The sequence below is a fragment of the Marmota flaviventris genome, chromosome 1 (genome assembly GCF_047511675.1).
Source record: "Marmota flaviventris isolate mMarFla1 chromosome 1, mMarFla1.hap1, whole genome shotgun sequence".
NCBI lineage: Eukaryota > Metazoa > Chordata > Mammalia > Rodentia > Sciuridae > Marmota > Marmota flaviventris.
Genome location: NC_092498.1, coordinates 80,492,305 through 80,518,662, shown reverse-complemented (window position 1 = coordinate 80,518,662; position 26,358 = coordinate 80,492,305). Strand labels below are relative to the sequence as shown.

The window sequence follows — 26,358 nt, the reverse complement described above, 5'->3', positions numbered from 1 at the left end:
ATTTTAGAATAGGAAATGACAGACCCAGTTGTGTTTTAATATCAGGTTAAGCTGATTTCAACCTCTGATTTTTTTTTCCTTGTAAAAACAAACAACAATAAAAAAGGTGGAGTCTGGTGAAAAGAGGATAAGAAATACTCAGGACTAAAACAGGACTAAAAACCATGACAAACATGGGTTTTAGAAAAATTAATAATTGGAACTAATTTTCAAATTTCTTTTAAACTTTCTTAGAATGCTTTAAAATCTTTAAAAGAATCATTGTAATGCACATATGTAATTATCATTTGAAATGCTTATGAGTAACTTGATGTTATTTTCAATTTCCTTTCTGGATACTATGAAAAACAGTATTAAAAAAAGATTACTGCAAAAGCCAACTTTTCCCTAAAACTTTTCTCAATCTTGGGAGACTTTTTCTGTCTTTTAAAGTCTTTTATTCTTGGCAACTGCATCTTTTACAAAGATCTGTTACATATTTATGGTTGGACAAACCTGTAGAACCAATAAAGCAGTGTTGATAATCTTCTGTTGTTGACGTCCCTGATGCAAAGTTCATTTTTTCAAGGATACAAAGTTAAGGATTCTTTCTAAACCTTTAATTTCTAGAGGCTTCATGTGTTTTTTTTTTTTAATATCAACTTTATCATAGAAAAGTTTATACACAATAAAATGCACTTATTTTAAGGATATAGGTCTATGAATTTTGACAAATGAGTACACCCATATTACTACCACCTCAATAAAGAGATACAACACAGCTATTATCTGGAAAGTTTTCTCATGCTCCATTTCTCTCCAGTCTGAGCACTGCCTCAGGAGAACTGATTGAATTTTTTTTTTTTTTTTGTAGTGCTGGGGATTGAACCCAGGGCCTTATGCATATGAAGCAAGCACTCTACCAACTGAGCTTTATCCCCCAGCACTAACCTGATTGGATTTTTATTACTCTAAATCAATTTTACTGATTCTAGAACTTCATATTAGTGGACTCATACAGTATATACTCTGTGGGGGCTGGCTTCCTGTATCTAGAAAAATGTTTTGGAGAGTCATCTATGATCTGTCAAAAGTTTGCTTCCATTTACTGAGTAGTGTTCCACTCAATGTGAATCTACCTTGGATTGCTGGATTTAGTAAAACCAAATGAAAACATGCAAAATAATCTCACAGAGCTCAGTTAAATCTGAACTTCAGAAAAACAACTAATTTTATTTTTAACCTAAGTGTGTCCTATATATTGTATGGTACATGCTTATACTAAAAAAAAAAAAAAAAAAGGTGTTTTTCTGAAGTTCAGACTTGACTTAGAAACTGTATTTCATTTGGAAACAATTTGTTTAGACATTCAGCTGCTTGTTTCCAATTTTTGACTATTACAAATAAAGCTACTATGAATATTCATATAAAAGATATTTTTGTGGTTATGTTTTAATTTCTTTTGGAAAACTACATAGGAATAGAATGCTGAGTCATAATTATATGTTAACATTATAAAAAGTCAAATTGCTTTCTAAAATGATACTGATTTCACTTTTATCAAAATGAATAAGAGATCTCATTGCTCACATCATCACCAAAAGTTAATTTTGTTACTTTTTAAATTTTGACAATTTTAATGAGTGTGAAGCAGAATCTCATATGGCTTTGCTTTAGTTTTTCCTGGTGACTAATAATGTTGAATGTTTCTTGTATATTGTTAATTTGATTCTTCTTTTATAAAATGTTTATTCATTTTTTTTGTCCACTTTTAATTTAGTTTTACTTTTTTGTCTTATTATGAATTGTAATAGTTTTTATACATTCTGGATTAACATCATTTGAATGCTTTCTTGCACTTTGTATCTTTGCTTTTTTTTTAATTGTGTTTTTATGTTCAATTAGTTCAAATAAATTACAGCTCGGTTTCATGATCAGCTCATTTTTCTTGTTTGTTTTTGTGGTGCTGGGGATTGAACCCAGGGCCTTGTGCATGGGAAGCAAGCACTCTACCAATTGAGCTATATCCCCAGCCCCTTTGATTTTTTTTTAAAGAAATTATATTTATTAGTGTATCTTTGCTTTTTAATTTTGTAAATGGTGTCCTTTAAATAGGAGGTTTTAATTTTGATTAACTCTAATTTAGCATATTTTAAAACAGTAAATGCTTTCTAAGAATTTTTTGCCTACCTCAAAGTCACAAGAAATTTCTTCTAAGTTTTTATTTTTTTTTAAAGTTTAAGCTTTCACATTTTGGTCTAAGATCTATGGCAAATCCATTTTTGTGTATGGTTTAATATAAAGGTGGCATTTCTTTTTCTTTCTTATTTTTTTTTCTGTGTGGTTCCAGCACCATTTTTAGAACCTTCTGAACACCCCAGCATGACTTTCAGTTGGTCTTAACTCTAAGCTGTGGTCCTCACTCCTGAGAGATGCCTTATGTGGCATCTGAGCTACAGGCTGGGGAGTTAAGCAGGTGTTAATGGCATCTCTTCATTCTGGCCAGGCTGCACATTGACATCCCCACAGCCCTGACTGTGTGCTACTCTCAACCTTGCAGTTGTTGCTTTCTGGTAAACTTGGTAGGCTTATCCTTAGACACAGATTCCTGAGGAGTGCTCTCTTGGACTTCTACCCCGCCACCTCAACTCCACAGCTTTTTGAAATCACCTTTCCAGTTGCCCTAACTGCCCTAAAAATGGATCTCTGCTTTAAGGCTCAGTGGGACTGCCAATGTTCTGTCTGGATCCCAGTTCACAGAAGCAAGTTCAGAAATCTGCTCCCAGGCAGAATGCTGCAAGTGCATGGAGCTTCTTCTTGAGAAACTCTGCTTTCCTTCAGGAATCTCCGTCTTTCATTACCTCGTGTCCAATACTTGAAAGTAATTGTCCTATACCCTTTAGGTTTTAGCCATTTTTTTATGAGTGAAAAGTTGTCTAGCATCTAGCAAATTTTAATGTATTACTTTAAAAATATGTATATATTACAGAAAAAATAATGCTATTTATTTTTTAAAAATATTTTTTAGTTGTCAATGGACCTTTATTTTATTTATTTATATGTGGTGCTAAAAATCAAACCCAGTGCCTCACACATGCTAGGCAAATGCTATTCTTCTGAGCCACACCCCTAATCCCTGCTTTTCATTTTTGAGAAAGTTTTCCCTAATTTCTCAACTACTTGAATTAACTGCATATTTTTATGCTTTCTCTTATTTCTCTGGTTAACTATGCTCATGAAATTCAGTTTTCCTCATAATAAGCCAGCTTCCTTAATTTATTCATTGGATTATAGCTTTAGGATCTACTATTAGCTTTATAGGCAGAGGCATCTTTATATAGTTATGGTCTTTTAGTAAAAGCAACTTGCAAGGCATGATTTAATAGACAAGAAAAGTTCCCTAATTCCAAGTGGGAAGCTAGAGACCCCTGGATACATTGAGGAGAGGAAGTCTCTCAAAGGAACAAAATGTCACCTAAAGCCTTTGATGATTTAGTGGTTTAAATCACGTGCTAATCATGACCCTGAATAATGGGGTAAGAGGCAACTATCGGCATAATGCAAATTTTTATTTAAAAATCCAAAGAAAATGATTAAGACCCATTGAGTGTGGTTTGTAAAATAGGTCCACTAAAAGGAAATTTTTCCTATGTGATTTCCTGGCACGATGAAATTTTATACATATTTTAATTTCAAATATCATTCTTTTATATTTCACAGGGTGCGCCACACAGCAAAAGGTAAAACTGATAAACTAAAACTTTAGGTAATGTAAATAAAAAATTTATAACTCTGACAATTATAAATATCCACTAGGATCAGATATGTTCTATTAGCAAAAACTTTAAATTCATTATATATATTTATAAGCATGATTCCACATTTCTTATTCCACATTAGCTTCCTGCGCTTTTGAAGGTGACCAGTCTCCCCTTTGTACTGACAGAACCAACCTGAACGTGGTGTGTGCGACAGTCCCTGTCTCAGCCACAAGATGGCCTCACAAATCAACATTTTCACAGATACATATTTTTCTCAGTTTGAGCTGATGATTTTTGTTTCATTCTTCTTTGCTGTAATTTAACACATTTTTCATCTCTTTTTTCCTTCCATTTTCAGTGAGAACCAATAAGAACTAAATATGACTCTCCTAAAACTGGTCATCCTGTGATACATTTCTTCCTTGTGACATACCGGGCACTTTTCTCTATAGATGTTTCATTACCACACTCCACTATTTTTTGGAAGTTATGGTTTCATATCTTATTCAGGAGTCCTGCAGTGCTGTCACCCCACCCTGAGGACACAGGCAATGCATACTTACATTAGGAAACTCCATGATGAAGTCATAAGCATTTGCTTCCTTTGCTGCTTTCTCAATCTCTTTGTCAGTCACGCTGTCTCGTCCATACCTAATATTGTTCCCAATGGTGGTTCCAAACAGCACAGGATCCTGGCTGACCACTCCGATTTGCTCTCGGTAATGCCTCACATTTAGGGCTCTGAGGTCATTCTCATCCACCGTGATCTGCAGTCCAAAGATGGAACCATGTTATGTCGCCTTGGGCAGTATTGGTTTTTAGTTTTTCCTCCTAGCGTGAAATACAAACTGAGAAGTAGTGTATCTTAGGAATCAAAGATTATAACTAAATTTTGATGAAATATTTATGACATACATATTTTCAATAGACTTTTTTTTTCCTGGTTGATGGGAACCAACAAAACTTAAAAAAAAAAAAACTGGCTTAAAATCTTGCCAAGCTACTTGGATATTTCTATTCTAAAATCCACAAATTAGGTATTAATAAGATACATACTCTGGGTGCCACTGATGTTATTAAAAGTAGATTTTGGTAATGGACAACCCAGTTTTGTTGTTTTAAGACTGATGAGACTTTTAGGAAATAGCCTTCTTTACTTCTCTTTAATGTCTCACTTAACCATAAAATAGAAACATGTCTTCTATTCACTGCTATAAACAACAGTAAATGAACTCTGTCTTCCCCACGCATGCTTGCATTACCCCACATATTCCAGCGACAGAAGCCCAGGCATGGGATCATATCTTTGTTTTTCAGCAACCTGATGCTCTGTCCACAAGTGGATATTCTCTGCATCTGCACTATACATGAATGCTCTCCTAGTAATCTGTTTAGTAAATAGTATCATAGACACATGGATTGAAGACACTACAAAGACTAAGAAGTAAAATTAAAGTAAAATCAGGCTTCAATATGATAGATTTTCTTTTAAAAATAACAATTGAAAGTTTGAATAGAAGCATGAAGAATTACTCATTTGGGATTATTATAGTCGCATTCTCTGAGCCATTTATAAGGATGAGAAAGTTAAGTGCAACATTACAGGTATAGAAAACAAAGAAAGTGAGGATGTCTATGGACATCATTCTTCTGTGATGAAATTCTTGATAAGTTCTGGGCACTACAAACTTCTCTATTAAACATCTCTAAAACATCTATTCACTTTTAACATATTATATAATTTACATATTTTATTATCTGTGTCCAGTCATTAGAATTCGAACTCTCTGAAAGCAGAGAATCTTATCTGTTTTGTTCCTGAAGGAATTCTTAGAGCCTAGAACAATGCCTGACACATAGCAGGCACTAAATAAATATTTGTGGAATGAATAAATACACAGAAGGAAAACAGCATGGCCTCTCTCTCAGTTCTCTGTTTGAAAACTGAAAGCTGACATTGCTGTCAGCTGTGTGTGCTGGTGGCACTTTCCTGTCCTGTCACATGAACTGTGGGTGGTTCTCCTAGAAACCTGAACTTACAAAGCCATCACCAGGATCATATAACCTCTGCAGAAGCCGGACTGCTGTGCTCTTCCCACTGCCGCTGGGGCCAACCAAGGCTACTGTCTCTCCAGACTTAATTTTGAGATTCAGACCTTTCAGAATCTATTGGAACATATGGGAGAAAATCATAAAGTTATAAAAAGCTAGAATATAATGTACTTGCTTTCAGAAATTTAATGTGTAATTATGAACAGAAAGCAAATTCTTCTATGGCACTTAAAAACAAATTTAGACCTTATGTTTGTTTCATGTGCATGTATAATAATAATCCACATAGTTTTGGAAAATAAAAGAATTTCTCATTATCCCTCTATATAAAGAAGAGATCTAGTTAAGAGTACTTATAGGATATCAACTACCACATCAAACTGTTCCCATAGTGAGCTAAAATATCTTATATGAAGTTCATGACTACCCAGTTAGTAAAAATTTTAATTTGCAAAAAGTCAATGAAATCTTGCCAGATACCTTTTTAAATTTGCTAAGGAAGTTCTTCCTTAGAATATACTTAATATTATTGTAAAGCATATTCCATAGAACAACTGGCAAGGCTCCTCAGCAACTCCCACAAATGAGATTTCACCATTAGAAACTGTCCCTCTCTGGTGATGGATCACAGGTGGACATTTTAACATGGGGCAGCATTTAAATTTTTTTCTCAATGACTGGGGTTTACTTCCAGTATTGTTTTTTTTTCTTTTTTCTTTTTAGTTGTAGATGGACACAATATCTTTATTTATTTACTTTTATGTGGTGCTGAGGATCGAACCCAGTACCTCATATTGTGAGGCGAGTGCTTTATCACTGAGTGCAGCCCCAGCCCCAAGCTTCCAGTGTTTAGTGTCCCAGAGACCACAACGTGAGAGCAGCCTCACAATTATAACCCTCTCCAAATGACAATGGCAATCATGTTGAGTAGCACTCACCTACCTATGCTTGCAAACTATAATATATTCAGCCCAAATAATGGGATTTTTTTCTTAGACTCTATTGCTGATCTCATCATTTGTAAAGAAATGTGTGTGTGTGTGTGTGCGCGCGCACACACACACACAAACACACATACTTGTGTGTACGTGTAAAGTGCAGGAAAGTTACTGGAGGCTCAGCTAATGCAGCAAAAGCCCTGGGAAAGGGAGAAAGAGAAGGTACAAGAGGTGCATAGTGTCCCAAGTTAGAAATTGTAAGGTTAAAGTGAGTTACTATGCTGGCGGGGGGGAGGGGGGGTAGGGTGGGGGGGAGGGGATGATGTCCAGGGACCATCAGTAGGTGGCACCATCAACCCAAGGCATACTGGTGTGCTCCCAAATCCGGAGTGGAGGAAATCTAGGGAGTTGAATATATATATATATATATATATATATATATATATATATATATATATACATATATATATATATATGTATATATATATATTATCAGTTATCTATAGAATAAAGAGCCTGAAAAATATAAATAGTAGTTCTGAGTTATTTGTCCATAACTTATCTGTCTGCCTACTCAAGTCTGTAAGCAAAGTAGCCAAAATTAGTCAAAATTATCCTAAATAACCTCAAAAGAAGATATTATCATAAAATGGTAGAATACTACTTCATTTAACTTACCTTGACAGATGGTCTTGATGGATAATTGAAAGAAACATTTTTAAATTCCACAGTTCCTTCTATGCATTCAGGTTTATACCCAATTGTTGAAAAATTATCTATACTGGGTTTCTTAGAAAAAGAAAGAGAATGTTATAAATCTTCAAAGGAATAAGACAATACCCTTTATATCCTAAAAACAGTTTAAAGATGGTTTTCTTTTACAATGTTTTTCTTTCTGCTTTAGAAGTGGACACAGAGGTTTCAATAAAACACAATCCCCTCATAAAAAAGAGTTGAAAGCAGTCTTTATTTCTATTAGGCAGCTGGTCAGCATGGATTTCACCATCCTTTGGCTTTAGTGAAATGAATGTGCCTGAGTTTTGGTCTCCTTCCTGTAGTAATGATAGCTAGCTTTCAAAGCAAGGAGTTCTTACCTTATCAATCACCTGGAAAACATTAAAGGCTCCTCCTCTGGCTATAGAGAAGGTTTCAAAGTGAGGGGCTGCTGCTCCAATGCAGTAACTACTGTGGATTACACTAAAGAACACCTATAGGAACAACAACCACAAAAATCATAGTTACACATTGCAGTTATAAAGACAAAAGGATGAAGTATATAGTCGGTTTAGGTTCATAGAGAAATATTATAGGAATTAGCGGTTCAGAGTGGAAGATGTGATCAAATAAACAGGAAATGCAAGTTTAATCCAAGTATCTTTGGCCCTTTCCTAATACAGAACAGCTTTTGATTGTCCCATAGTTTTGTGGTGATTTCCTACTGGGAGAACTGTGCAGCACCATCTGCTAACAGAACCTTTCTGGCTGTTCATGGTCTTCTGGGTAAGAGGTAAAGTGAGTCTCCCGTCCCACTCCTCTCCTTGTAGCTCACCCCCTGTGCTTTAACAGGAGGAGTGGTAATAGATGTCACTAGATAAGAGACGGTATACTATTTCCATTCTCCCATTTTTTGAATTCTTTTATCATTGTCAGCTGCATCATTTTCAGGCAAACATAACTCTGAATAAAAAGCCAAATAAGGAAAAAACTCTTAAGTTAGGTGCTATTTTCCCCATCATACAGATGAGAAAGCTAGAAGAAAAAGGACTAGCCCCAAATTCATGCTCACATTTCACATTATATGAGATAAAGAGCTTAGAGTCTTAAGTGTGAAAATCTCAAATCCAAAAGATGATTGTAGTTGAGAAAGGAGAAATCTGTACACAATGGGAAGGCCAAACAAGAATTGAAGTATGTAGAGCAGAACAATTTGGTTCACTATGACAAATGTTTGTGGATCTTGAATTGTTCTTTGTTGAAACTTGAGAGGATAACAGAAAAAAATTAAAATTAATAACCCCTAGGAATTGAAAAGACTCAAAATTTCAATGTTGAACAGAGCTTTATAATAGTTTGTTTTTGACATTCCTGTATATTGAAATGAGAGGGGAAGAGCAGGTGACTCCCATGGACAGAGTATGCCCAGAGGGAGGACGTTCAGTGAATGTTGAGAGCCATCTTATGTCAATAAGCATAAAAGGACAGGTGCCCCTAGAGACTAACCAAGAAAACCACGTCCCTCTTAGTGGTTAATTCAGACAAAAGCATAATGCTTGGTACATGAGGACACCAAAGCATGTTGGATGAATAAATCCCATCAACTTAAAACTGTGAAAATATCTACAAATCTTGTGAGCAAGACCAATACTTGTTTATCAAAAACATCTTGGAATTTTCATCTTCAAACTGGAATTTTTATTTAATACTAGGTAAGAAAAGGTCATTTTCCTTTGTTCCCAAACAAGACTCACAGCAAGAATGGTCCCGATGGTATAACCAGGTTCTCCACTAAAAATCAAGGAGGTTCCATACCAAAAAGCGAGTCCATAGGTCCCATTCATAAAGAAGTACACAGCTCCGAGAGAGAGTTTCGAAGCTATAGCCTTTTTGATGCCAATATCTTTGGCATCTTTTAGATTCTGTGTATACCTTACAAAGACAAAACACAATGTAACAGCCTTTGGGGAAAATAAAATCAAGCATATTTTGTCATAATTAAAGGTCAGACCTTTGGATTTCTTTCTCCTGGCCTCCAAAAGCTATGACTGTTCGGATGGATGACAAGACTTCTTCTGCTACAGCCCCAGCTTTGGAATAGGCATTCAATTCCTTACTGGTCAGTGAGATGACCATCTGTAATAAATTAACCACAAAGAGTGGATCTGAGGTAGTAATAGTATGCAAAACATTTAATTCAGGTGGAATCAGAATTCTAGGTAGCTTAACGTTACCAGGTATCTAGTTGCCAAGTATCTAGTATCTATCTAGTCTATTTTTCGTCTACTAGTGGAGCTTTACTGTTTTCTCTCTGTGGTTTAAAAAACTATTTTAGATGTTGGTATAATTCGAAAAGATTTGATTCATAGAAGGATATTAGGGACATTGCTCTTTTGGGGTACTCTGGAAACTGGTGAGCCTGATTTGACTCGGTATGATTAATTATTATTATGTACAAAGCAAGACTTCCAGGTCACAGGATTGTGGCAGAAAAAGGAACATGATCCTGCATATGTGTGGGGTATGTCCTTTGGAACTGTACTGCATAATGTAGGCTGCCCAGTAAATGCTTTGTATTTGTACTCCAAGAGATGATATTTGGAGCAAAAGGGGAGAATAGCAGTGTTGATATGAGTAGGCAGGTATACTTGATTTCTCAAAATTTGACAACAGATGTACCTTTTTCCTTATTAATCCTTTCTAGTTTAGTAACCAGCACAACAATTTCAGTGAAAGGGAACAGCAGGAACACTGTCTTCAGAACTGTGAATTTGCAATATTGCCTCCTCTCCTAACAAATCTACCCAGTTTCAAAGTGCATTCTATAAGACTGGAGCTGATTTTCGGTATGTCATGCTTGGGTGGCTGTTAAAGTCAGGGTAGAATGAGCTGAGCAGTACTCATTATTTTCTGAATTCACTGAATAAAGACAGTTATTTCTATAATACATCACTTAGGGGAAAACACATCCTCATATAAAGCCTTGGACATAGTATTTAATAAACGCTTGCCAAATTAAACTGAACTGAAAAAAGATAGAAACCACCCACCCTGGTAGCTCTAGTCATTTGGAGAACATGGGTCCTCAGTTGCTTCCTCTTCAGTTCATACAGTTACAAAACTTAGATTGCCCTCTACTGTTTCTAACTCATCTTTCTTCCCTGGGCAGTGAAAACCCTGATCATAGTAACACATTGTAAGTAATCTTCCTACCAAGAGATCCTCATTTCAAATAAGATGGGGATAAAAAGCTTGTCAAGATTACAAGGTTAACACTAGAAGTCACACTAAATATAGATTTGTTGTCTAAACAGCCATGCCTATTCTTAAGGAATCAGTCACAGAATATTTTTATTGCCAAAAATTCTTTTTTGGTTAATTCCATATTAGCAAATAAACTCCAGAAGTCTTATGGAGTTGATTTCCCAAGAGAATAACTAGTATTTCAAAATTAAAAACACTATCCCTCCAATATGGTGGTTGGGTATATACACTGGTAGAATTACCAAAGGCTCAATTTGGACAGAGATAGTAGGACTATACTTGTTTTTGAACTTCACAAAGAGCACTAGTTTCAAAACCAGGCTGTAGATAAGATTAACATCTAGTGGTGTACACCGCTGAAAAATGGAAACACATTTATATAATACAAAAAAAAAAGGCAGTAGCAGACCTTTTAAATTTTATTCAAATTGTGTATTAAAAATATAAGATTGAAGAGGCTGACACACAAAAAATGTTTTAGGAGTTTATCCTTTTTGGAACTTTTCCTCTGGTTCTACCCAGTGAAATAAAGCACCACACATTTATCTGGGAATTCAGAGCTCATGATCCTCTAGTAGCAGCAACTAAGCATCCTGTGTGTAATGTCTCACACCTCCTCATGCTATCCTGGGAAGCTGCACTAGGCTGCACAATAGCAAGGGATATTTTTTAATGTTAGTAAGATGTTATAACAATCTTCAATTTAGTCAGATAACTTTTGAAGACAGGAAAGTGATCCACAATGAAGAAAATGAGAAGAATTTGTGGTTGACAGCACCCTTCATAGTTTGGGTTATGGAAAATGAATAGAAACATCATTTTTGACCAACTCAGTAAGGCTTTAAGTTCACACCTCGGCTTCCAGCCAGCCCTACTAGCCACGCTGCTTACCCGAGAGCACATTGCTGCCGAAGCCATGATAAGAGGAGATGTGGACAGAGTTACCAGGGTCAGTTTCCAGCCCTTCAAGAAGCCAATTGCCAGGCCAATGGAAAAAGTAGACATATTTTGAAACAACAGAGAAATCTTGTCTCCAATGCCATTGCTGATTTTGTTGATGTCACTGAAACAAACAAATATAGTTGAGTTGTGTCCATGTCACATGTGAGAACAAAGTTGACGCACTGCACATCCATCTGTCCATCCTCTTACTCAGTCATGCGAGTGTTCAGTTCCCCAACGTCACAACCATCGAACCAACCGATGTCCTGCGCCAAAACTGAATGAAAAAACTGTTTTCGAATTCTCTTGGTCTGCCGTGCTGCAGCTATCACCCAAAAGGAAATCTGCATGTAGCCAAAGATCAAGGCAGTAGCTCCTATTCCAACATAATACATAGTCAACCTGAAGAAAGATTATTGGAAATGTTAGACTGAAGCACAACTTGTTTTCCTTGCTTCTGAAAGAAGGAAGGGAGGAGGGAGGAAGGGAAGGAAGGAAGGACAAACATCTGTCATAATATTTGAGAGAATTTATATTAGATCTGGAAAATAACTAAAATTAACTTAATAATAAAGTATATACATTGAATGAAATGAATAATCTGTGTTTCCTTGGTAAAACATCTGGAGAATGTTTATCTCTTTTTACATTAGAAATTAGCATCTTAAAACTTACTTACTATTTTTAATCTTCTTTTTTTTTAATAGTATTGTTAATACTTTCATGGAAAAAAGTTTCATTGGGGTGATTAAAATAGGTGTATATGGAATAGAAGGGTAAAGAAAACGTTAATAATCATAGCATTTGATAAAAAGCTTTAAACATATATGTATCACTAAATCCAAAATTCAACTTAAGGAATTTAACTAAGGTAATATGTGCAAAAATTAATCTATATGGAAGGTCACTGTGGTATTTGTAATAGTACAGAAAAGATGAAAACAGTCTAAATATATAGCAAGTGGAATATCAGATAAAAAATGTGGTCATTTAACAGATGCATTCTGGGTGCCCAGCATGCATGAGGTTCTAGAGATACAACCATGAGCAAGATAATGAATCCTCTCATTCTCATGGGAGGACACAGATAATATACAATGAGGAAGAGTTTCAAGTTGTTCCATGAAGGAAATAGGCCGGGTGATAGGTCATAGGATAATTTGTGGGTAAATGTGGGTTGGAAGATTAAATGCAGATAAATACAGTGGTTAAGAAAAGTTTCTTTGAGGAAGTGATATTATGCTGGCATTCAAAATGTGACATAGGGTCAGCCATAAAAAGCATGAAAAGCATTCAAGGGAGGGAGAAAAGGTCTCTCCCAGGAGACAGTGAGGCAGAAAAAAAGTTCAACATGTTCCAGGAACTGAAGGAGTTTAAAGTGGTGTGAAATGTTGAGGCTGGATAAATGCAGGATGTCATGTGGCTTGCAGTTACAATGCACCGTTCACATGTTATTCCAAGAAACAAAAATTGTCAGCTATTGGACCCCTCAAACCAAATCAGCCAACCTTCTTTTTTTAAATTATTATTATTAGTTGTTCAAAACATTACAAAGCTCTTGACATATCATATTTCATACATTTGATTCAAGTGGATTATGAACTCTCATTTTTACCCCGTATACAGATTGCAGAATCACATTGGTTACACATCCACTTTTTTACATACTGCCATACTAGTGTATGTTGTATTCTGCTGCCCTTCCTATCCTCTATTATCCCCCCTCCCCTCCTCAGCCAACCTTCTATGCCAAAAAAGATGACTGAGAAGACCGTTAGCGCAAAAATCTTTTTTCCTGCCTTTGGTGACACTCTAGTGATACAAGCATACCTTGGTTATAGCAGCACAATTTACAATAGCCAAGTGATGAAACCAGCCTAGGTGACCCTTAAGAGGTGAATGCATAAAGGAAATGCGGCATATATACACAACAGAGTTTTATTCAATCATAAAAAAGAATAAAATGGGTGGAACTGGGGAACATCATGCTAAGCAAAATAAAATGGATGGAACTGGGGAACATCATGCTAAGCAAAATAAGCTGGACTGAGAAAGTCAAGAGTCATATGTTGTTTCTCATATGTGGAAGTTGGAGAGAGAAAGAGAGAGAGAGACAAAGAGAAAGAAATGGGAGGATCTCATGAAAACAGAAGGAAAGCCAAAAGGTAGAGGCTGTGGATTAAGGGGAGGGCAAATGGAGATGCTGGGGAATGAAACTGACCAAATTCTGTTATGTACAAATATGTCACAATGAATCCCATTGTTCTATATAATTATGTGCCAATAAAAGCTTTAAAAAAATTTTTCCCATTCTGTCCCCTTGATGTAAGTTTTTAAGCTGCTTGAAGAGCACCCCATTACATGCTTCCCCTTGATTAGAGTATCTTCTGAGATCCTTGGTGGGGAGAGAGAACTTGAAAATCTGTTATAGCTGGCCCAAAGGGTCCTGTTCACCATGGGAGTCTAATCTTTAGGTATTTTATTGACCCTGAATGTTGAATTGCCATATTCATTTGCTATGACACAGATATTTAGGTCTCTTAGGCTCTGTAGATTATGATTGTAATAATAAAACACTTCTTTGTTCAACACACTCATCCTAAAAATAATTACTGATATAGAGGATATAAAGAATGAAGAAAGGGGCAAAATTGGGGATAACTCCTTAGGTTTTGGTTGGGCAGCAGGGTGAGTGGGGTGCCATTTACAGATGTAGGAGACTGAGGAAGGGGGAGAGAATTCAAGAATTCTGGCTGGCCTTGGACATGAGATGTCCAAGTCTGAGATGGCTATTAAACCTCAAAATGGTAATTAAGTTGAAAATGGGAGTCAGAAGGACTAGAGAAGGGTCTAGACTGGAATTTGAAAAATAGTAGCTTACAGGCAGGTATTAAAACAAAGAGCCACTGGGCATGGTGGTGCATGCCTGTAATCCTAGTGGCTCCCTAGGCTGAGGCAGGAGGATCATGAGTTCAATGCCAGCCTCAGCAAAAGCGAGACACTAAGCAACTCGGTGAGACCCTGTCTCTTAATAAAATACATAATAGGGCTGGGGATGTGGCTTAGTGGCCCATGCTCCTGAGTTCAATCCCACCCCCCACCCCCAACAATAAAATAAAATAAAAAATAAAACAAAGAGCCAGGATGAGACGACCTACCCAAGGAGAGGGAGAATGAAATGTAAAGAAAGTTACATTTGAAAAAGGTAATGAAATGTAAAAAAGAGAAAAGGGCCAAAGATTGATCTCAAGGACCCTGCAAACATGCTGAATTTTGGGTGAAGAGAAAGAGCCTCCAAAGAAATGGCTGAGAAGAGGCCAATGAGTGACTGGAAATTAGGAGATGAAGTACCAAACAAGACACAAGAAGAAATAAAATTGATGCTTATTATTTGAGGATTATGTATTTAGTAGTAGGCATTAAAATTAATTGGTAAGTCCAAAGTTAAAAAAAAATTGATCTGCCCAATGCACATCTTTCCAGCTGAGGTCCACAGAGTAATATTCTGCCTTTTTGTTTCAGCTCTATTACTATAAAAAAAGTATAATTTTCATGGTCTATTTCTAACAATAAGGATAATTTTCAGGCTTTTCTAATTTTTGTGCTTTTTGTTGGTGATTTTTCCGTTTGTAATGACTCCAAGAATCAGGATGAAGTGCTGTCTAGTGTTCCAAAGTGCAAGAAGTTCGTGAGGTGCCCTGTGGAGAAGGTGTGTTAGATAGGCTTCATCCAGGGATGGGTTGCAGTGCTGTTGACTGTGAGTTCAAGGTCACTGAATCACTAAAGTGTCTCTAAACAAAGACATACATAAAATTAGGTTACTAATTGATTAGTTGATGAAACATATGTGACCAAAGGCTCACAGGACCTAACCTATATTTCTTCAAAGAGTAATAATGTCTAGTATTTGCAAATTCAATGTTCCTAGTGAGTTTGTTAGAACACAACTACTGCAAATAATAAAAATCAACTATATGGGGCTGGGGATGTGGCTCAAACGGTAGTGCGCTCGCCTGGCATGCGTGCGGCCTGGGTTCGATCCTCAGCACCACATACAAACAAAGATGTTGTGTCTGCCAAGAACTAAAAAAGAAATAAATATTAAAAAAATTCTCTCTCTCTCTCTCTCTTTATAAAAAAAGAATCAACTATAAGTACTTTCTAATAAGAATCACTGTTCAAGGACAGTATAGAGCAGTACAAGTTTAATAAAAAGTGAAGAAGAACATTGGTTTTAAAGTCAAATAAAAAGAAGAAATACAAAATTTGTGTACTGAAAACTGTAATGCATTACTGTGAAAATTTCAAAAGATCTAAATTAAAGAGGAGACACATCCATGTTCATGGATTGGAAAACTGAATATTGTCAAAATGACAATTCTCTGTAAATTGATCTATAAATTCAATGCAATTCTGCAAAGAAAAAAAAAAACCCTAGTAGTTTTTTGTTTGTTTTTTGGTAAACATTGACAAGGTGATTCTAAAAGTTCTGTAGAAATAAAGGTAAGATACCTTTATTCAGAACAGTGAGAATAATTTTCAAAAAGAACAAAGTTGGGAGACTTATACTTTCTGATTTTACTTATTTATTTAAACTGTAAAAGTATGGTAATCAAAATAGTATGGTACTGACATAATGATATACACATTAATAAAGGCAACAGAAATGAGATAATAGAAACTAGCCTTTACATTTATGGACCGTTGATTTTTAGCAAAGGTACCAAGGCAATATGGTAGAGAAGGAATATCTTTTTTAAGAAATGATGCTGAAACAACTGGATAGTCACATGTGAAAAAGATGAAGTTAGACCCTTACCTCACACCTTTCACAAAAATTAACTTGAAATGGATCACAGATGTAAGTATAACTTCTAGAAGAAAGTAATAGAAAATCTTTATGACTTTGGGTTAGCATTTTAAAATCTAAAACCAAATCCATAAAAAGGAAAAACTTGATGAATTAGAATTCATCAAAATTTAAGACTTTTGTGTCCCAAAAGAAACCTTTAAGAAGATGAAAAGCAGGCTTTCAAGATGGTGGACTAGAGGAGGTTGCTTTCCTGGCTACTCTGTGGCATGAAACCAAGAAAGCAGACAGGCAGCCTCTTAGCAAGGTGGGTGAACAACAACAACAACAAAAGCAAGGGAGGCTGGGGATATAGCTCAGTTGGTAGAGTGCTTGCCTCACATGCCCTGGGTTCAATCCCCAACACCACATACTCACACACAGAAAAAAAAATACAAGGAAAGGGACTTTGTTGGAATTTAATACTGGATATTCAAAGCATAATGGGACTCAGGAGGTTGGATATAATAAAATAAGGAAGAAATTCCCAGTAGTACAGCTGCTGCCATGGCCAAGCCAGAAGTATCAGCCAGAGTGATCCCTCTGTGAGCAAAATAGAAGGATAAGGGAACTAAAAGAACCTGCATTTTTAGGAGGCCCGAGACATTTCTGGGTTTGGATCCTTTAGAGATCAAGGACATTGTGGAATAAAATGAAAGGCGCCCTGCACAATAGCCTTGTGTGGGAAAGAAGCCACCATCTCTTCAGGCGATACATGGAGGACAAAGGAAGGAACCATTTTGCAGTCATGGTGTGGGGGCCAGAAGCTGAGGGAGCCAATTCCTGGAAAACCTGAGCTTGGCCCAAGATACAGACCCAGTAAACACACTGCACAACATAGGGTATGCTTAAGTGACCAAGAGAAAATCAAACATGGAGAGAGGTTTACATAGGGGACAACTAGTTGTGGAAAACCACCTGGCTCTACCCTTCCTCATCCACTCTGCCTGCTTGCAGGACTGGCTGGGACAGACTAGTCTGGCTGGGACAGACTAGCCTGGCTGGGAATTTGGAAGTGTGAGGGCAGGAGAGATTAAATCTGGAGACTGAACCCAAGACTAGGAAGTGGGGGGATGGGTCTCAGGTGACATAGGGGGCTACGAATTGGCTTCTCTACCACAAGAGTGAAACCCAGGGGATCCAGTGTGGACCTCCCCCATGTACAGTCTTCTACTGAGGACTGGCAATCAGTGGGCCCTGGAGGTGTGCTGATTTAAAATCTCCAAACCAATTGGCATTTAGGGAAAAGCCTGGCACCCACCTAAGCCTAAATTCTGCCTCCATAAATTCTACCAGTTCCACCTATGTGATTACCTCTCCCACTCAAGCAATCCAGAGGATGGAGCATCACACTCCAGATACCCCCACCTAAATGTGCTGAGAAGAGAAGCTGAGAATCTTTGGAACTTCAATGGAAAGAATTCTTTAACTTTTCATCAAGATTTCTCTCTCTCTTTTTGTTTCCCTTCTTTGTTTAATTGTGACCTTAATGGTACATGGACATTTATACATACTCATAGGTTTTCTTCTATTTATAGCATTTTGAAGCCATTTATTTTTCATAGATCAGGTTTTTTTAAACTAGGATGTTTGATTTGTATATTTTAGTTTTGTTTTGTGTTCTTTCATTTTAATTTAAAAAAATTTTTACTTTTATTTTCTATATATTTTTTCTCTTATCTATTTACCTTGATTCTCTTTCTCTCTTTTCTTCCACTAACAGCCAATCTTTTTTTTTTTAAAGAAAGAGTGGGAGAGAGAGAGAGAGAGAGAGAGAGAGAGAGAGAGAGAGAATTCTTTAATATCTATTTTTTAATTCTCGGTGGACACAACATCTTTGTTTGTATGTGGTGCTGAGGATCGAACCCGGGCCGCACGCATGCCAGGCGAGCGTGCTACCGCTTGAGCCACATCCCCAGCCCCAAAACATTACATAGTTCTTGATATATCATATTTCACACTTTGATTTATGTGGCAGGAACCGGCTGTTCCCGCCCGGTCTCGAACTGGGGACCTTTCGCGTGTGAGGCGAACGTGATAACCACTACACCACGGAAACGCCCTATAACAGCCAATCTTTATTGTTCTCTCTTATTATACTCTTCCTTCAGTTTTTTCCCTCCTCTCTTTTCTCCTCCTCCCTCATATTCATCATATCCTATATCACTTCTGTTCTTTTCCTGCCCATGATTTAAAATTGTCAACCCTAGTGCAAACTTGATGTTTTTATTGCAGGTAATAAGTGATCATATCATTTCTGTTTATTGTAATATTTAATAATGTAGATAACATAGTAGAAACTATTTGGTTTAATATGGTATATTTTTTTGCATTGGTTGTTGTTATTTTTTTGTCTCCTCTGAAACAGTGAGGTATTGCAAACCTTCAGGGACACTATAAGTCTACCGGGTAGAACTCTCCTGCCTCAGGTCCATATTGTTAGATGGGTAGACACACAAACACTATGAAAAAGCAAGGGAATAAATTGCCCCAAACAAATCAAATACTCCAATAACATAATTTATTGACACCACAGTGGAAGAAATGTCAGAAAAGGGGTCTAGAATGTGCATAATTAAACTGATCCTCAAACTAAAGGATGGTACAAGGAGTAAAATCAAGGAGAGAAAATACAGGAGGTAAAAGATTGCATAAATAAAGAGATAGAGATTCTAAAAAAAGACAAAGCAGAAATCCTTGAAATGAAGGCATCAATACAACAAATTAAAAATTCAATTGAAAGTATCACCAACAGACTAGATGACTTAGAAGATAGTTTTAGGAAATGAAGATAAAATATATGATCTGGAAAACAAATTTGACCATGGAGGAAAGATGTTAAAAGACCATGAACAGAACTTCCAAGAAATATGGGATAACCTGAAAAGACCAAATTTAAGATTTATTGGAATAGATAAAGGCTCCGATATACAAATGAAAGGAATGCATAATCTTTCCAATGAAATAATTTCAACATTTTCCAAACCTAAAGAATGAAATGGAAAATCAAATACAGGACGCTTTCAGTTTCTCTAACATACAAAATTACAAAAGACTCACGCCAAGGCACATTATTCTGAAAATGCCTAGCACACAGAATAAGAATAAAATTCTAAAGGCTGCCAGAGGAAAACAAGTAACATTTAGAGAGAGACCAATTTGGATCTCAACTGATTTTTCAACCTAGACACTTCAAGTTAAGAGGTTTTGAAATAATATACACCAAACTCTGCAAGAAAATAGATGCCAATCAAGAATACTATATCCAGCAAAATTAAGCTTCGGAATTTATGATGAAATAAAACCTTCCATGATAAAACAATTAAAAAGCTAGAAAACGTTAGACAGCCTGCCCTTAAAATATACTCATAGACATTTCATGAAGAAGAAATGAAAAATAAAAGTGAAAACCAGCAAAGGGAGGAACTACACTAAAAGAACAAGAAATTGATGGAGAAACAAATTCAAATTAAAAGCCAGAAATAATTAAAAATGACAAAGAGTAAAAGTCATTCCTCAATGAAACATTGAATGTAAATGGCCTAAAGTCATCAATCAAAAGAAAAGACTGGAAGATTGGATTAAAAACAAGACCCAACAATATGCTGTCTCCAAGAGACTCACCTCATAGGCAAAGACATTCACAGACTCAAGATAAAATGATGAATAAAAACATATCTTTCACGTGGATCTTATAAATAAATAGGGGTTTAGATCCTCATATCTGTTAAAGTGGACTTCAAGCCAAAGTTAATCAGGAGAGAAAAATTAAGGCCATTTCATTCTGCTTAAGGGAACTCTATATCAAAAAAAATACCAACCTTAAATATTTATACCCCAAATAATGGAGCATCTATGTACATCAAACAAACCCTTCTCAATTTCAGAAGAAACTGTACTATAGTATAATAATACCAGGTGACATTAACACTACTCTCTCACCACTGGATAGATCCTCCAAACAAAAACTAAATAAAGACACTAAAGAACTAAAAATACAATTAATAATTTAGATTTAAGAGACACATATAGAATATTTCATTCACCAGTGACTGAATACACTTTCTTCTCAGTAGCACATGGATCCTTCTCTAAGATAGACCATAACTTAGGCCACAAAGCAACTCTTAGGAAATAAAAAAAAAATAGGGATAATACCTTGCATCCTATCATATCACAATGCAATAAAATTAAATACCAATGATAAAATAAAGTTACTCTAATACCTGGAGACTAAATAATACACTATTGAATGATGAATGGACAGTAGAGGGTGGAGGGTGGAGTCAATTTTCCATCAGTCTGCAGCTCATAAACCACAAACAGATGGCCTTGGGGCAAGACCTAGGACCAAAAGTTCAGTCTCCACTGAGCCAGATAGACCCAGCAGTTTAGAGGACCACCAAGGGGTGTGTTGAAAAGAGGAAACTATCCCTGATAGGATTTCTGTGATGCAGATTCAAAATGGAGAGTAACAAAATGGACAGGAAGATACAGACAAAAAAGAGTCACATTTTTCTTAATGGACTCAGTCAGAAGGTGAGGAAGACTTGGAGGAGGGTTTTGTTAAATTATGTCTAGCTGTCCTGGCACACACCATTAAAATTCAGCTGCTCTCCTCTGGGAGAATGGAGTTCAATAATTACTCTGAACTGGCGGTTGCCATGCTAACACCTCTACAGTGTGGCCTTAGAAGAGCGCAGGAAGTGGGGGAAGACATTACACATTTTCAGCTTTTTCCAGTCTTTGAGCAGATTAACAAACAAAACCAGCATGTCCACATGCACGCTGAAGTTCCTTTTAAGACTCTAAAGGAGCTCAAAAGCTCTTGCTATACCTATGGTCCAAACTCACCCTTTGTGCAAAGCCTACTTGATTTGTTATGCCATAAGCCTTTACCCCCAAATAACTGGATTTCTATGGCAAAATCTTGCCTTTCCAGGGGTTATTATCTCCCTTGGTGATCTCACTAGACTGATTATTGCACCGAGCAGGTTGAGAGGAACAGAAGGCAAAGCTTTGATGCCCCTTTGGAGATGTTAACGGGAACTGGGGAATTTGCAGACCTATAGAGACAATTAAATTATGATCTAGCCATTTGTAATCAGATCACTGCATGTGCCAAAAGGGCGTGGCATGAGATATCTTCCTGGGATCAATCTAAATTGGATTTAGTCTTAATCTGACTAAATTAAACAGGGATCAGAAGAACAATTCTCTGATTTCGTGGTGTGCCTGTTACCAGGCAGCGAACAGATTCATCAGAAACTCAAAGTCCGCTGGGTTCATAGTCAAACAGCTAGCACTTGAAACCGCCAATAAAGTTTGTCAGGACATCCTCCGACCCCATTGGAAGAAAGGGACAGTTTCTGAATTCATTTGCCTTTGTGTGGATGTTGGTCTAGCACAATTACAAGGTTTTACGCTCACTGTGGCTTTAAAACAGGTACTCCAGCCCCAATCACAGAGACATCATTCTCCAGGGCAGTGTTTCAATTGTGGTAGGACTGGGCATTTGGCACAGGACTGCGAATCTCGGCACAATAGGGCAGAGACCTCCTCTGATTTACGCGGCTGGCACTCCCGCACAAAAAGCAGCATGGTAAGGGGAGATGGGAACAGGTATGGTGTTGTTCCACCTCCTTCGGGCCATGGCCAACCCCAGGCCCTAAAAACCCTGGGGGCTCTGCAGTTTGCAGGGGAAGAGGAGTCAGAGTCGCAGGTTCTGATGTCATCACAGGTGGCCATAGCGGATTGTCATTATTACCAGTCACCTCCATCCAGAGGATAGTTTTATGACCAGCCATGGTAGTAAATTTAACACCTGAAATGGGACCACAGCAAATTTCTACTGGAATCCATAGGCCATTACCCCCCAGGTACCATATGCCTAATTTTGGGACAAAATAATTTAAAAGAGGGAATTCAGGTAATACCAGGGTTATTGATTCCGATTTTAGAGATTAAAATCACTGTGTAATCAGAAAATGCCATTCAGCTCTCTACCAAAGATGTACTGGCACAGTTAGGACTGTTAGTTTTGTCTTGTTGTTACACAGACAGCCCGCTTTAGACTTCAACTTCTGGGTCCCTGGACTGAGTGTACAGGGCTAAATTAATCTGGCAGGAGTGCCCCTTACTGGAAGTTAAAATCAATCTTAAAAAATTTCAAGATACTGGGGCAGATAAATCTGTTTTATCTCATATATTTTGGGCAAAAAGCTGGCCTTTACATATTGCTCCTGCCAATTTAGAGGTCATAGAACAGATATTTCAACCTGCTCAGAGTGCCCGGTATGGGGTAGAGATATTTTAAGCAGTTTAGGATTATTATTAGTAACTACAAATTCTCTCATGTTATTTGAAGGACTTAATCAAGGACTTACTCCTAGGGAAATTTACAGAAGGGGTACCTACCTATTACCCAATCTTCCCAACAGAGATTAATTAATGCACCCAACCAAAATTTTTGGTAGGGGCCCTGACTTTTTCCCTGACCCAAAGAACAGCAGAAAAAATTGATTGGCTCACAGAAGAGCCAATCTGGGTTATTTAGTGGCCTCTAACAGGGGAAAAACTTAAAATAACCCACATGTTAGTTGAGGAACAACTTCAGGCTGGTCATTCAGAGCCTATGCTCAGCCCTTGGAATACACCCGTCTTTGTAATTAAGAAAAAAATCTGGTAGTTGGAGATTATTACAAGACCTTAGAGCTATTAATTGTGTTATAGAGCCCATAGAGGAGTGTTACTATCTGGGCATTCTTCTCCTACAGCTATTCCTTTAGATTATTATTTGATAGTAGTAGATCTAAAAGATTCTTTTTTTTCTATACCTTTTCACCCAGATGACTGTAAAAAGTTTGCCTTTAGTGTCCCAGCAATTAATTTTAAAGAATCAGTTAAAAGATATTGCTGGAAAGTGTTGCCTCAGGGAATTTGTAACAGTCCTACCCTATGTGAAAATTTTATGGCACAGGCTATCACGCCTATGAGGGAAAAATTCCCTGATGCATATATTATTCATTTTATGGATAACATACTTTTAGCTCATGCTAATTCAAATGTACTCTTAAAATTTTTTGCCCAATTAGAGACTTCACTCACAGCAATGGGTTTCTGCATTGCACTTGAGAAGGTGCAAGACATCTCCTTTTCAATATCTAGGTTATGTGATTGAAGGACATACAATCTGTCCTCAAAACTTACAAATAAGAATCAAGGAGCTGCACACCCTTAATGATTTTCAAAAATTATTAGGAGATATTAATTGGCTGAGGCCATCTTTAAAGCTAACTACTTCAGATTTAAGTCCTTTATTCCAGATATTACAGGGAGGTCCTTCTCCAACTTCTCATCAAATCAAAGCAGAAGCAAGAACAGCTATGAGGAAAATTGAAATTGCTATTAAGAATGCTCAGTTTACTAGAATTAATCCAAAAGAGCCTATATATTTATTAATATTTTCAACTGCTTATGCCCCTACAGGGGTTATATGGCAGACATTGGGAGTTATTGAGTGAATTCATTTAGCCCACTCTCCTCAAAAGTCATTAACTTCTTTTCATGATTTTATTGCTCAATTAGCGATAAAAGGCAGAACAAGAATTTTACAGCTATTTGGATCAGTACCTAATATTATAATCATTCCATTTTCTGCTCAACAGAATTATTGGCTTTTTCAAACTTCTAATACTGGGCAAGTAGCTTTTGCTAATTTTCCTGGTCAGACAGTCATTATCATTGTGATAAAATTATTCAATTTGCATTGGTAACTTCATTCATATTTCCAGGATTGTACGTGCACAACCAATAGATGGTGCACTAACAGTATTCACTGATGGCTCATGCTTAGGTACAGCAGGTTTTTATAGTCATGCTCATACATAGATAATACAAACCTCATATGCTTCTGCCCAATTAGCAGAACTTCAAGCTCTCATTTGTGTTTAAGTGATTTTGCAAATGAGCCCATCAATATTTATTCTGACAGCATATATGCAGTTGGAGTTACAAAAAATATTGAAACTTCAATTATTGGGTATACATCATCACAAGAGTTATTCAATTTATTTCATATCCCACAAAGGACAGTACAAATGTGAAAGTACCCATGTTTTATAGGCCACATATGGGCCCATACTAATCTTCTAGGGCCTCTAACATTAGGTAATGATAAGATTGATAAATTGGTTGCTGTTTGTCAGAAAATGTCTTTGTATGACTGTGCACAAGCTCCATATTCTTTGCATCATCAAAATGCTTTTAGTTTACATAAAAAATTTAATATTACTAGAGAATAGGCTCGTCAAATTGTACGTCACTGCCCCCAATGGGTTATACACATTCCATCTTTACCATGGGGTATTCCCTGCAGATTAAAACAAAATCAATTATGGCAAATGGATGTAACTCAGATTCCTCAATTTGGTAAACAATGTTATGTACATGTAAATGTAGATACTTATTCTAGATTTATCTTTGTTATAGCCTGTGCAAAAGAAAATACTCAACATGTTATCTCTCATTGTTTAGCTGCCTTTGCAGTATTAGGATGTCCTTTGCAGATTAAAACTGATAATGCACCAGCTTATGTAAGCCTTTCTTTTCAAAATTTTGCCAAGAGTTTCATATTGACCATAAACAGGTCTTCCTTATAACCCTCAAGGTCAAGCCATTGTAGAATGAGCTCATTTATCTATTAAGCTACAATTACAAAAACTAAAAGGGGGAGATAGGACTAGGACTCCCCAAAATAACCTTAATCATGCTCTGTTCATTTTAAATTTTCTAAATTGCGACTCAGAAGGTTGCACTGCAGCTGAGTGACACATGTCTTCCATAGCAACAGGCCCTTTAGGCCGAGTTTGGTGGAAGGACTTGCAGACCTGTCAGTGGAAAGGACCAGATCCAGTGATTATGTGGGGAAGAAGTCATGCTTGTATTTTCCCAGAAGGTGCTTTTCGTCCTATTTTGGTACCTCCATCAGGCATGGAGGACATAGAACCAATATTCAAATGACTGAAGATTGACCCAGAGATGCCAGACCTGACTTCCCTCAAAAAGAGGAACTCTTGAAGGAAGAGAAGAAGAAAGAGGGCTCATAGAGATTGAATGAGGAAGCTACGCTCATGGAAGGATCTGAGGAAATTGATGCTGCAGGCTGCACGAATGATTCAACAGCAAGGAAAAGTTAAATCTCTAACAAGGATGCTTGCTGCAATATTAGCTCTATTGAGCTGTCAGGTAAATGGGAATCAGGGAGAAACTTATTGGACATAAGATCCACCTTTAGTACACTCAGCAGTGTGGACTAGAAAATCTATCCCAGTATTTACTAATGACTTATATCTGATGGGATTATTTACAACACCCACATTACTCCCAATCATGTGACTGGATTTAATTATTCTGGCTATAGTGCTCAATTGTCTTGTGTTGGTCCCACAATAAACAGGCTGGCTGTCTAAAAGTGTCATTTAAGGAAAAGACAGTAGTTGGGAGACCTAGATCAACTAATTGTACAGTTCCTGGTGACTCCAAACCTTATATCAGATCAATTATTAAAATGGGACTTTCTCATAACAAACCAGTCATCTCGGCAGAATGTCCATGAATACTTCATTGTCCTAACCATTCTGCGATAGAAATCGGCACCTTTCCTATGTAGATAGATTGTATAAATACTTTTCCAGTACAACATAAGGTGTCTAGAAATAGTGGGTATATTTTGGATTGGTCTCCTAAAATTGACAAAAGGCAATTGATCAAGGGTACTGCCATGACTCCTGGAGGATTTGTTAGTAACATCTTGACCTTCAGCGAAGGTGGCATTCAGAAAGATGTTTGGTGCTTAATT

General features: G+C 36.9%; 1 protein-coding gene and 1 non-coding gene across 2 annotated transcripts in view; both read right to left on the bottom strand.

Moving 5' to 3' along the window:
* Positions 1-26,358, bottom strand: part of Abcb5 (ATP binding cassette subfamily B member 5) — a 126,324-nt gene that overhangs the window by 77,373 nt on the left and 22,593 nt on the right. Inside the window, 8 exon segments of the mRNA XM_027932653.2 lie at positions 4,304-4,507; positions 5,781-5,906; positions 7,409-7,519; positions 7,825-7,938; positions 9,199-9,376; positions 9,456-9,580; positions 11,600-11,771; positions 11,861-12,052. Of these exon segments, the coding sequence (XP_027788454.2) occupies positions 4,304-4,507; positions 5,781-5,906; positions 7,409-7,519; positions 7,825-7,938; positions 9,199-9,376; positions 9,456-9,580; positions 11,600-11,771; positions 11,861-12,052 (1,222 nt within the window).
* Trnav-cac (transfer RNA valine (anticodon CAC)) lies at positions 18,486-18,558 on the bottom strand. Its single transcript has one exon. It is a non-coding gene; the product is annotated as a tRNA-Val (tRNA).